The 12,707-nt window shown below is 30.8% G+C and overlaps 2 protein-coding genes across 2 annotated transcripts; both read right to left on the bottom strand.

The window, feature by feature from the left end:
• Nucleotides 1-293: 293 nt before the first annotated feature.
• Nucleotides 294-6,752, bottom strand: LOC108773662 (protein HID1). Its single transcript, XM_018539536.1, has 12 exons — nt 6,599-6,752; nt 5,492-5,851; nt 5,202-5,255; nt 4,906-5,129; nt 4,412-4,653; nt 2,947-3,177; nt 2,605-2,730; nt 2,167-2,423; nt 1,477-1,720; nt 1,208-1,356; nt 892-1,064; nt 294-735 (listed from the first exon to the last, which is right to left on the bottom strand). Exons 1-12 carry the CDS (start codon nt 6,662-6,664, stop codon nt 513-515), a joined length of 2,349 nt encoding a protein of 782 aa, XP_018395038.1. The 5' UTR covers nt 6,665-6,752; the 3' UTR covers nt 294-512.
• A 379-nt stretch (nt 6,753-7,131) lies between these two features.
• LOC108773658 (juvenile hormone epoxide hydrolase 2) lies at nt 7,132-12,339 on the bottom strand. The gene is made up of 7 exons (XM_018539531.1): nt 12,171-12,339; nt 10,807-11,020; nt 10,123-10,315; nt 9,121-9,469; nt 8,012-8,187; nt 7,631-7,871; nt 7,132-7,400 (listed from the first exon to the last, which is right to left on the bottom strand). Exons 2-7 carry the CDS (start codon nt 10,990-10,992, stop codon nt 7,157-7,159), a joined length of 1,389 nt encoding a protein of 462 aa, XP_018395033.1. The 5' UTR covers nt 10,993-11,020; nt 12,171-12,339; the 3' UTR covers nt 7,132-7,156.
• Between the last annotated feature and the right edge of the window lie 368 nt (nt 12,340-12,707).

Genomic DNA, 12,707 nt, shown 5'->3' with positions numbered 1-12,707 from the left:
ACTTGATGCATTCGTGATGTGTCTCATTATATTCCCATAAATTAGTCACAATTAACTGATGTTTAATTGATTCTTGTCTCTTTCTTATTAAAAATTGATTTAACTCAAAACAACTACCAATAAAAATCATTCAAATGTAAGAGAATCAATTTTACTAGGTCTTTGTAACTAAGCCAAAGAGAGAGACGAGGAATCAGTTAAATTTTAATTAACTGAAGGATTCTAAGGATTTTACATGTTTTTATAAGATTTCGGAGGAACTCAAATATCTCCTTATAATTATGCATGTTGATTTCAATTGATATATTTTATTGATATAATTTAACGTTTATTTTAAAACGGAGAAAACTATTCTCGAATTCTTACGAAAATGTCACACTGAATCCTTCAATTTAAATTATTATAATGTTCAGGAACGATATTATACACAATAACGAGTTCAATGACTCATCTTCTTGCGCACTGCCAATAAAACAGTATTTCAAGCGCGAACGATAACGAACCTTTATTATCTAAACTCTTTGGATCTCGAATAGTTTGACATCTGTATCGTACCATATGGGTGGTTCGACGTTTCTCAAATATATAACACCCCACATATACGTGCGAAACCACGCGGTTGTGCCGGCGTTAGCCTGATATCGCCTGATGAGAATAGGATGCGGCACTGGTAGTAACCCAACAAGGGTACCGTGTTGCAGAAACTTCAGGATTTCGCTCTCGTCTGTCAGCCCTCTGTTAAGATCAATAAAGGAGAACATATAAATATGAAAACAATAATGAATATTGTTATTTATATGGACATTTTTAGCGTGATTCTAAGCGCTGGTAGTTAACACTCTGAAATAGATAACTTATGCTTGTTATTTATAAATAAGAACACTCGCTCACTTGTCGATGCAGATTTTTTCAACCTGTGGTACAAGGACCTGAAGCAGTCGCATGATGGTCTGCAGAGGAAGTTTGCTCTTCCACTGATATACCCAATCGCTAGACGGTACCCACTGATTTACGTTATTGATATTGTTAGTACTCGCTTGCTCAGCCACACGAATGCCACCCTTCTAGACATCGAACGAATAACGATTGTCATTATTGATTATATTTATTGATTATGTGTTCATATATCGGTCTTTATTACTCTTACAGATCAATGGAGTTTTTTATTTCAGTTAAGAATAAACAATTTCATATCTCTGTTCCTTACCGGTACCACGGAATTCTTGGTCGCGTTCATTGATTCTTCTGTGATATCCGTCTTGCTCTCCGATCGATTACTAATAGATTTATTAATGTCAACGCTGGCTGATGGACTCAATGGATGCGCAGATTCTTTTTCCGTCATATTTTCGATACCTGTTAGTTTGACAAATTTATATTATTTTTAAATTTGAATTTCTCTCTATCCAATAATATTGTTATTCTAAAATTTAGATCGATGAATTTAATTGTTAGCCCAAATAGACGGAGACTCACCGGGAGTATCCAATAAGGATGCCTTCAAAGTGCCGGGTTCGGCAGGTTGCGCGGGATGCGATCCTTCCATCGCAGCTTCGCTGACATTCTCATTAGACGTACTCGCAGGCATATGACGACGCTGTCTCTTACTAAGAGACTTCGCGATCGTGTTGCAATCACTGGGCAGATTCGCGAGAGCATGGAACACTTGCCGTTTGCGTATTATAGTATAGACTAAATTACTGTTTCCGTCAAATTGATACTGAAAATCAAAAGTAACGTGAATTGTAGTTTATATTTAATTATTTATAATATGATAGTATAAAAACTGACACATACATTCACATATTCCTGAACCATACATGTAGCAAAATTAATAATTAAACATTCAAAATAATTTCTATTCTAAAATATCCAAAAATATTTTTCTTCTTATCAATTTTAATAAAGTAAATCTATTAGAAAGTATAAAGAAGTAAATTAGATTTATATTATTTATAAAGAAGTAAATTAGATTTATATTATTTATAAAGAAGTAAATTAGAAAATTAATAAAAAAAAGATTGTAGACCCTTCTCAAAATTTGAGAGCGATAATGCTACATAAATTATACTTTTTAACATCTTGTATAATTGAGAAAAATAGATCGTATATTGTGTGATTATATAAAATAAATGCATATTTAAATGTACGTCTTGCAAGCATTACCTGAATAATATTGTTAAAGATCTCGAGCAAAAAGAACACCAAATGGTGGTTAGTGGGTGCTGAGAAAAGAAACCATGGCGTACTAAATGCCTCCAACAAATGTAACAATTTCGTGCTGGCTACCATAGATAGTGTTTTAAGGTACGGCGACACGTTGACTAGAATCGTTAGTAGACAGTCGAAAAGCGGTTGCAGTCTTTGATGACCGGTCGTAATGATTTTATGAAATACAGTGACTAAGAGATCGGCATGCGTTCCTGAAACGGAATTATTATCATTTTTAACATTAATCTAGTAATTTATGATTTTAATAATTGGTTTTTTATAATCGAAAACATAAATCGACAATCACAAATACTATTATAACTTTTCTAAATTAAAATATTTAAAATAATGTTCTGACTCTTAAAAACGGCAAATGTAATATAATTATCACACCTGTAAAAACAGGAATATCCATAGGCACTGTAGCTGTATATGGTTTATTTAACCTCACTCCGAAATTGCGTTCTCCACTCAAAAGAAGTAAAATAAATACACCGATGTGCATTAAACCAACTCGTGCTAAAAATATAGAAAATTAAGTATATATACAAATAATCTACTTAAAAATATAATTCATTTAATGTATCGCTCCTCCAATCAAATTCCGAAATATTTTGAATTACATATTCCTTTTGAAGAAATCAATTAACATATGTATAATTAAATGTTAAATTAAAGAAGTATGAGATATATATATATATACAAGAGTAAAAAATCGAGGAATAAAAAACTTACATTGGTCAGCACGCGAGTCGTTTAAGTGATAAAGAATCGGCACGAGAACCTCGAGAACATCCGAGCTCTTTAGCACGTAATACAAAAATTTCTTGTTGTAATCACACATCTTCCAGAAGAATACTAGAAGTTCTTGATGAAAATGCACTTTTTTAGTCGAGTTTGGTAGATATGTTTGCATTAATGGATTATTCAACAATCTGGTGATACCCTTTAGAACAAATTGGAAATCTGTGAAAACAAAAAAATACATTTCATTCTATTTCTATATAATACCTATTTCCTAATCTTTCATTATATATATTTACTCTCTCTTTTTATCTATAAATTGACATTTAATTAAGCTTAATATTAACTGCAGATATCAAATTTCAAAGAAAATCTAAGAAAAAATTTTTATCTTTTATCTCTTTAATATTTAATAGTTAATTTTAAACATATATTGTTTTAACAAAACTTTTAAATCAAAATTCAATTATTACAAAAATATAAAATTAAATATTAAAATTAATATAATAATAAAGCTCTGTACATATAAAACAATATAAATAAAAATTAATAAGGGCAAAGAGCCAATAATATTATAACCACTTTAATTCAAATAATAATAATAATATAAAATAACAAAAAAAATCATATGTTTTGACTCCGATCGGGTCATTCTTAATGCTACAAATTAATACAAATCGTTGTGAAATACTTTAATAATGATACAAAAATTCTTTATCTGATAATGTATATAAAAGTAGAGAATTCATTATCTATTCCTGTATATCTTCTTTTTTATGTGTGTGTTGCATCAATTAAGTAAAAGTAGAAAAAAAATATAGTGTCCATCGTTGTAAATTTCGTTAAAATTTAAAATTCTAGTAAACAAAAGAAATTCAAAATTTAGTAAATAACGGCTAATAATATATATATCAATAAAAATGTACCTTATTATCAATTAACAGTAGGTGTTGAGCACAAGTTAATAAGATCATTTTTGTACACCAAAGTTTCGTTAAACTAATTTGCAGAAGCGGGCATCTGATGTATATGATGTCAGATAACGTAATGTGAGGAAGAAAAACATATGCTGGTAGCAGAGAATATAGGAGGGGAAAGAATTAGGAAACAATTAGGAAGAAAGGAATGTATTATATTGGAATATATTTCGGGCAATGACTCGTCTATTTATTCCATATTTTTGTTTCTTAATATTAACCATCTTAGATATTAATCTTTTCTTGTAAAAAAGTTCTATTAGGAATTTCTGTATTATTATTTAAGTATTTCATAACGATTTGTATTAATTTGTAACATTGAGAATGATCTGATCGGAATCGAAACGTATGATTTTGTATTTTGTTATTATATTATATATATATATATATATATATATTATTATTTGAATTAAAGTAGTTATAATATTACTGGCTCTTTGCCCTTATTAATTTTTATTTATAAATATTAAAAATGTTACCTTCATCGCGGTGGATTCGACTCAAATAATTAATGAATAAATTATCTCCGACTACTCCCTCTTCCAACGGTACTCCACCAGTAGTGTCATGATCTAAAGTTACAATCAAGATTTGCAACGAGACATCGACCAGCGGCTCTAAAGAATCAGTGAATAGCAAATGATTGTATGGCACTCCATATCCGACGGGATCGTATGCGCATACCGTGTTTAAAAGCGATGTGAACATAGGTAAAGCGTGTCTGTAAACAATCATATGTGATTAGTACATAATCAGAAATTAAATCAAAAATAATATAATCTATAAATATCCTATATAATTGACGAATTATTTTAGTTAGTGTTCTATTTAAATGTATTACACATATAAAATATACAATATTCAACGATTGAAAATATTTTATACAAAGGTACATATAAAATATAACAAGTATAAAAATATATATGATACATTACATACAATTATACTAAAATAATTAAAAGCAATAAATTACCTGTTTTCACTGCTAGTCAAATGTTGAATCCATCTGTTCGGCGTGATTGATAGATCCATTGGCGGATTATACATAGTTTCGCTGAAGCATGTCAACAAGAGCTTCAACAATTCCGTGCGGTTGGTATCTAGAATGGGATACCTAGGTGGCGAATACGCGAAGCCTACTCCCGCTTCCCATATATATTCACAGCTGTCTATTGATTGCAACTCATCGGCTTTGTCCTGTAAAGACATTACGAGGCATAACACGTTCCGCACTTTTTATCGAAATTCCGATATCAAACAGAGACTTACCGGACCGGATTTCCTGTTTGCAGCTACGGTAAAGTCAGGGCAAAACAATAGATCCTAAAACAGAAATGGATTTAAGATTAATTATTTGATAGACTATAAATATATTTTATATATGCACTAATATATATTCTTATATTGTATATAAAATGTTAAACATCGCTAATTAATTATTAAATATAATTTTATTACTAATAATATAATAATTTAAATACATACATTTTAGACTTTTATAAAATTTTAGAAACATTTAATATATGTCATATTATGTCTACTTTAAATATATCTCTTACACAAAGCGCGTTCAACAAAGAATGTGCCAGTGGTAAGCTCTCCTCATCATCTTTGCCAGGTAAACTGGACCAAAAGAAGCCTTTCCAATCGGGATCCTCGAATATGTAGGGTAACAAGCGTGTCAACAATCGGCAGCAGTTCAAAACAGTTTGATGCTCCCGTTGAGTCCTGCAGCTACTATCCACCGCCTTGACTAACTTCTCGACTGCCTTGTAGCATAATGTAGCTAAGTTAGAAGGTGCCTCTTCTCTTAACACACGAATCTCTGGGGCCGGAATCAGGGTAAAGATGTCCTGAACATTGGTTACGTTCTCAGACCAGAATTGATCCCAAAATATGTCGTCTGATGCATCAATCACCTGTTGGTATAATTACAAAAATAAAACTTGTGTACAAGATACAATAATGATCTGATTGAATTGAACATTTTGACAAATATTATATATTAATCTTCATTGTTCAGTATATAACACATATTTCAGACTCTTCTAATTTAATAATTAATTACAATAAATAAAAAATTTTAATATGGTAAAATTAGAGATTCTATAATAAAGTAATGAGTAATCTCATTAAATGAGCAAGAATAAAAAAGATGGGTACATATACCGTCCTTTTTATATGCTATCTTAATCTAACTTAAACTATCTTATTCTAACTTACTAAATTGACAAAAACGATAGTCAATCAAAAGTTTATTTATTTCGTGATTAGATTCTGTAACAAGATCTCTAGATAAACCAAAGTATATTCATATATGTGCAGAAAGTAGAAATCTAATCTTTATAATTGTTATATATACATAATTTTCACAATTTATCATAGCTGTTATTATAGTAAGTCAATTCACGAAATCTTAAAACAGTATATCATTTTAATAATCTCATTATCAGCAATATTAAATTTTACATGTTTAATACATTTTTTTTCTTATTTAACACATTGGCATTTTATATATATATATATATAAAATAAAAAAATGCAGATATTTTGAATTCATGAGACTTAGTCAAGTCATTGCCAAGATTTCGTCGAGAAATCATAGTTGTGTCGATCTGCCAAACGATCATATGTTATTCGTCAGGTAAATAAGCGAATGTCTGTACCTGAGTTTTCGATGTTAATTGCACTACAGCCTTCCGAAAATTCAACTTTGTGTCAGCATTGCCCATGGTGTTCTACGTTGTCACCAGCGGCAATTGAAGATTCGTTGCAGCCAAAAGGAAATAAAACGCGTCGTTGCTCTTTAAACGGACACCATCGTCGCCATGTTTGCATTGTGACAGCGGACAGGATGACAGCTAATCAGAGCTGCCAACCACGTTATTTTTCGCGCGAAAAAGATAAATAGAACGAACTTGAGACATACTCGATCGCCGGGAACGTTAGAAAAAAAAATTCCGAGGGAGAAAATAATAAATATTTATCACCTACAAAGGCTCAACTTTATTAAATTTCACTAAACAAAATTTATTTTTAGAAATGAAACATTTAATTATTTTATTATATATATATTATAAATATATAATATATCATTTGTTTTATTTTCGAATAACGTTTATACTTTACAAATAAAAATATAGACAATCTTTACAAAAATTATTTCTTTTTAATTTGTTACACTTTCGAATAATATTTGCACAAAACTCTTTTAAGAATTACATTTATCCCTTTTGTTGACAAATTAGTGTTTCCCTGTGCTTTTTGTTCCACTCTTCCATCTCATCAACGGAAATCCATATATCATTTGCAAGTAACTCCGGCTCTTCAAATGCTGCGAAATGACCTCCTCGAGGCATTTTGGTAATTCGTAAAAGATTCACGAATCGTTTTCTCAGTTCGTATGGACTTTGTTCCATGATTTCGTAAGGAAACTGTGCACAAGCGCTAGGAACCTTTATCGGTGTCCTATAAAAAAAAGGGACGCTTAATTAACACTTATACGTTACAATAATATAAAAACTTGCGATAACCAGTGTTTTCGATTGTAACAGGTTTCTATTCAATTTAAATTGATTTAATAACGATGAAAATTCTACTATTGGCAGAGCATGTAACGTTAACCAATAGCAAAGCATTAATCTAATCCAGGTTGGTTCAAAACCCGCTAGAGTCAAAAACGCTGAATAATTACATACCGTTCCAAGATCGCGTTCAAGGATCTATTCGACTTGGTATATAGTTCAGCGTATATTCTCATAGCTGTCGTAATGCTATTCGATACCCAATAGATCATCAGATTGTCGATTAACTCGTCGTATGTATATTTCTCTAAAAATCCACCGTCTGCTTTATATTTGTAAGATGAATTTGTGCCAGTTGAAAATTTTTCAATGATATACGCCGCCAAACCAGCAGGCGAATCATTTAGACCAACCCCTGAAACACAACGTTTTAAAAGATACTGGATTTTCATTCGTTTAATATATGCAAAATCTTACACATTCAATTAATAAAATATAAATGTAGGCTAACTCTTTTTGTGTAATTGTATGATACATGTAAATAACGTCGCATACCAACTGTATCCGGCTTCGTAGCTTGAATATGATAATATCCAGTCTCTCCCAGAAGTGAAAAACCAGTTCTTTTTTTAGTTTTTTTCCAAAGCAAAGGAGAAAAAAGATTCAATGCTTTTTTCAGTAGGATCCACTTATTGATGACTATGCACAAATTGGAATGTAAACCCAAGACGCTACAATTTATATATTTTTCACATATCACTATTTTAAAAATCAGATTATTAAATTTGTGTTGCAAGACCGACGATTGTTCGGCGCGCAATTTGGGGGGACTACATATATTAATAGAACGTTATTTCTTACTTTGGATAAATATTGCGAAGAATATTACTACGTCGACCCGCCATCAGAGGTCTATCGATATTCGCAAATTCTCGCAAGTGCTGAGACACGCGTACCTATATTTCTTTATATAGAATCTCGATTTAATAACTTACGTCTAAGGTAGGCCTCCATTACAATACCTTACTGATAAGTCCAGTAGTGGAAGCCGGGACGAAACGCCAAAAAATTACGTGATATTCTTCGCAATATAGAATATTAGAATAAATGATCAGATTTTGATTTTAAATTGTAATTTGACTCTTATTTGCCATTTTTAACGTATTAATTATTGTTATATAAAAGAGTCCTTTAATTCTACAATTATTTGATATCACTATTAATCAAGTTTAGTAACATATAAATCATAGTTATTATATATAACTACTATATAACATAAAATGTCATATAACGCTCAAATAAAATATTAATAATTTTATAATTTATAGTTGTCATAAAATCGAATTTAACAGATATGGCACATTTTATCACAGCGGACATCTTTAGAATTTCTGGAAATTTCAAACAATAGGATATCCCTTAAACATTTTTAAGACGTCCTTTGAACATTTTTAGGACATCTCTGTACTATATATAATAGGAATTATACGTTTACATGATATTTTACTTCAGTAGTTGACAATTATAAATGTTACTAAATCTGATTGTAACATGCAAATGTAATTATTATTTAATACACCTATTTAATGTGTAAGACACATCAGATTTAACTGATAATTTTTAGATTTTAGTATTTGATCATTTTTAGGCAATAAATAACTTACTGTTGTGGATATAAGCATGACATAGTATGGATAACGGAGGAACCCCAATCGCCACCCTGAACGTAATATTTATCATATCCGAGTCTCAACATGAGATTCTTGAGAACCGCACTCATTTGAATGCACGAAAGTTCAGGTATCGTAGCTGCGCTGGAGAAACCAAATCCAGGTAGTGAAGGTGCTATCACTTCAAACACAAAATCATGCTCGGGTTTTGGTGAGGTCAGTAATGGAATAATCTTATAAAATTCCATTATAGAGCCAGGCCATCCGTGCACAATTAACAATGGCAAAACACGTTTTCCTTCTGTATTATTTGGTTTCACATGGATAAAGTGAATGTCTAATCCTGTGTTAAATACAAAATATGTGCATGTTAATCTGTAACTCAATGTAGCATTGAAAAATAATAACACAAGAATATACGTAATTAACTTTAATACTGAAATCCTCTTCTTGATTTCTATAAATACGTAAAATTGAATTTTCAGACCGGAAATAGTTCGAATACTTATATATTCAAGTACCAGATTTCGTTTTGATTTTATTTTATTTAAATCAATATATGGAATTATATATAAAATATACTATATTAAAATCAAATATAAAATACATAAGCTTACAACAGAATATACAACTATATTTAAAAATCTTATAACTAAAATTATAGAATTTATATTAATATAAGTAGAATTATATTAATCCTATTATAAATAAAATCCTTATATAAAGATTTTGAAATCTTTAGTATTATGTATCATATAAGCTAGCATCTTATCATAATAGTCTACAAAATCTATTAAGTCAGGCAGCAAAAAATATTTACTACCTGAGCATCAATTATGTAACTTTTTTTTAGAATAACAGTACATATACATACATACAAAAAATTTTCACTTTTTATATTTCCATCCTAGGGAAAAAAATTACATGATAAATCCTCTACGTTTCAAGCTACACAAATACACATATACTTTTCTATTGTCGATCGTATTCTCGTACCTTGAATATTTGTTTTAAAATGCGAATACTGATTTATGTACTTCTCGCGTTCATTGAAATTATATTCGTTAGCCCAGTAGTCCAAGAATTTACGCAGAGCGTCGGTATTAGTGCCATAATTCCAAGCAACGTCTTTTAACGGTGGTGTCAAAGGTCTGGTATGCTTTAATCGGTACTTCAAATCTTTTACCATCTATAAACAATATTGTCTCTATTGCATACAATTAATATTTAATTTACTGTATTGTTTTCTTAAACTGATTTTTTATAAGATATTTTCTCAATCATATCGAGATAAATTCATTTGACTTTCAAAAGTGAGTACTCATTGTTATTCATTCTTTACAACTCTGGTTTCTACACTGACTATTAAAGGCTCTTTCAAATCTATCATTACATGCAAACAATGTTAATTGTTTATTATCTGTAAACAGCTGTTTAATTGAACCATTTTATGAAATTGCTTTTTCCCAGACAGCACAGAATTTAAGATAAATATTTATTACTATTCATTTTTCAAAGTTATATAAATATCTTGTAAATATTTTATAAATATTGTGTTCTGTCTGGATATTTTTATGTATAGAAATGTTTTTCCAATCATATCGATTCACAAGTATAATAACGATAACAGTAATGAGTAACTTTATAATAAATAAATAATTTTGTCGACCCTGCAAATACCTCTTCAGAAAAAGTAACTTTATATGGTCTGATATCATTGTTGACAGAATTCTCGATACCGGGCGTCCACCATGTCTCCGGCAATTTTAGTAATTTTGCTCCTCGAGACGAGAAGTATCGTCTCGTTAAGACGAACAGCATCGCCAAACAACTGAGAAGAGATATGCCAAGCAGTAGACAATCCATTTATAACTGACACACCTTATATTTAATTCTGCAAATGAAAATAAATCATTCAGATAACTATACGCATCCACTTTATGTACCCGACTATATAAATTCACGGCATGACACTACACTATCGCGTCACGCCTCGTCACGGTCGCGATAAACAGTGCAGTGATGTATTTAGTGGGCACCAAAATCTCGAAATTACACAACAGGAACAGTTCAAAGTATTCGAAGTCGAATATCCGCAGATAGTCAAGACATCTTGCAAAATGTCTGTGTTGCAAACATTTTCAGATTCAAAATACAAACGAAAATATATGATAATGTTCCATTTCATGCATAATATGCATAACATTGTATTATTTTATCTTTGTTATTACTGAATATTATTAAAGGATAATCAAAAAGGAATGATAACATATCATGCGTATCATGATGAGTAAAACGAACTCACTATTAGGACCATCTATAATTAAAACCCATATATCAAGCATGCATTGGAAATTAAAGATTAAAATTCGATCAATTAGAACGAAATAGATTTTAAAATCATATGATCGATCCAAATCAATTGTGATTTTAATAATCTTCAGTTAACTGCAATTAAAATGTCATTTTTCTCCCATTGTTTATAGCGTATCGTTGATGTTTTATTGTTTACTGAAATAAAACAAATTGACAACACGCACATATAGGGTGTTTTCCAACAACGTACACAGATGACACAGTGTAACACTGTGTCTTACACAAAGTGTTCCAACTGTGACACAGTGTTACACTGCTCGACACTGTAAAAAGCTAAGTACGAACGTGTAGAGTATGCCAGTGTTACCAATTAGAGCTCTATCGTTCCAACAAGTCTTTACACAGTGGAGCACAGTGTAACGTTTCTGTGTCCTAGCTGGAAAACAGCCATAATTATTCAATTCGTAGAATGTACACGTATCCACCCAAGGAAATTACGCACAAAAGGTTCAATAAAAAATTAAAATGACTTTATTTTAACTCTTAATTCATCAATAGTCAAATTTTGTAATAGAAAATCATTTCTTCTTTATCTCATGATGTCAAAATAAAGTTTTTAACTTTCTCTTGACCTCTGGTATATGTTTTTCTTCGGCTGTGTGTATTTGAAAAATGTCCGGATTAAATTCAAGGCCAAAGGACCTAAATTAAAGACGAGGATGACTTACCTGTTCCCAATTTCCCGTAAAGTTTCCCTGGTCAAATATATTCTTTCACTTAATTTTTCGCTTGATTGAATTTTTCGAAACTCATTTGTTCCGTTCAAAGAACGTTTCTGAAAGGGATCGAAAATTCTCAACAGAGGATCTTTCAACTATAAATACTTGACTCTCGACACTCTCGACTGTTATAACGTGCGATGCACATGCGCAAATCAGCAAGTAGCGTATCGGCATCGGCACTGCATTCGTGTTGATCGAGCTGATTCGTTCGTGCATGCATGCTGCATGGTGCCGTTAAATGAGAACTCATACATACATGTCGTGTGTATGGATAAATGGGTACGTATATACAAACCAGACAAAACTGTAAAGCGTCTTGTTGACCGCAATTGACTATGTAACGGTACTTTTCATACATTATACTTTTTAATACTTACACGATATTTTGGATACGGTTAATGTATATGTAATACTACAATTTCTTTGAGACTTTTTTTAGGTCTATATTTTTATCCTGCACTAGACTGTATTAGAACTTTATCT

Source organism: Cyphomyrmex costatus, unplaced genomic scaffold, assembly GCF_001594065.2.
Source record: "Cyphomyrmex costatus isolate MS0001 unplaced genomic scaffold, Ccosl1.0 scaffold216, whole genome shotgun sequence".
In the NCBI taxonomy this organism is placed as follows: domain Eukaryota; kingdom Metazoa; phylum Arthropoda; class Insecta; order Hymenoptera; family Formicidae; genus Cyphomyrmex; species Cyphomyrmex costatus.
Note: the sequence above shows the minus strand (reverse complement) of the source record. Positions and strands in the feature narration are given on the sequence as shown.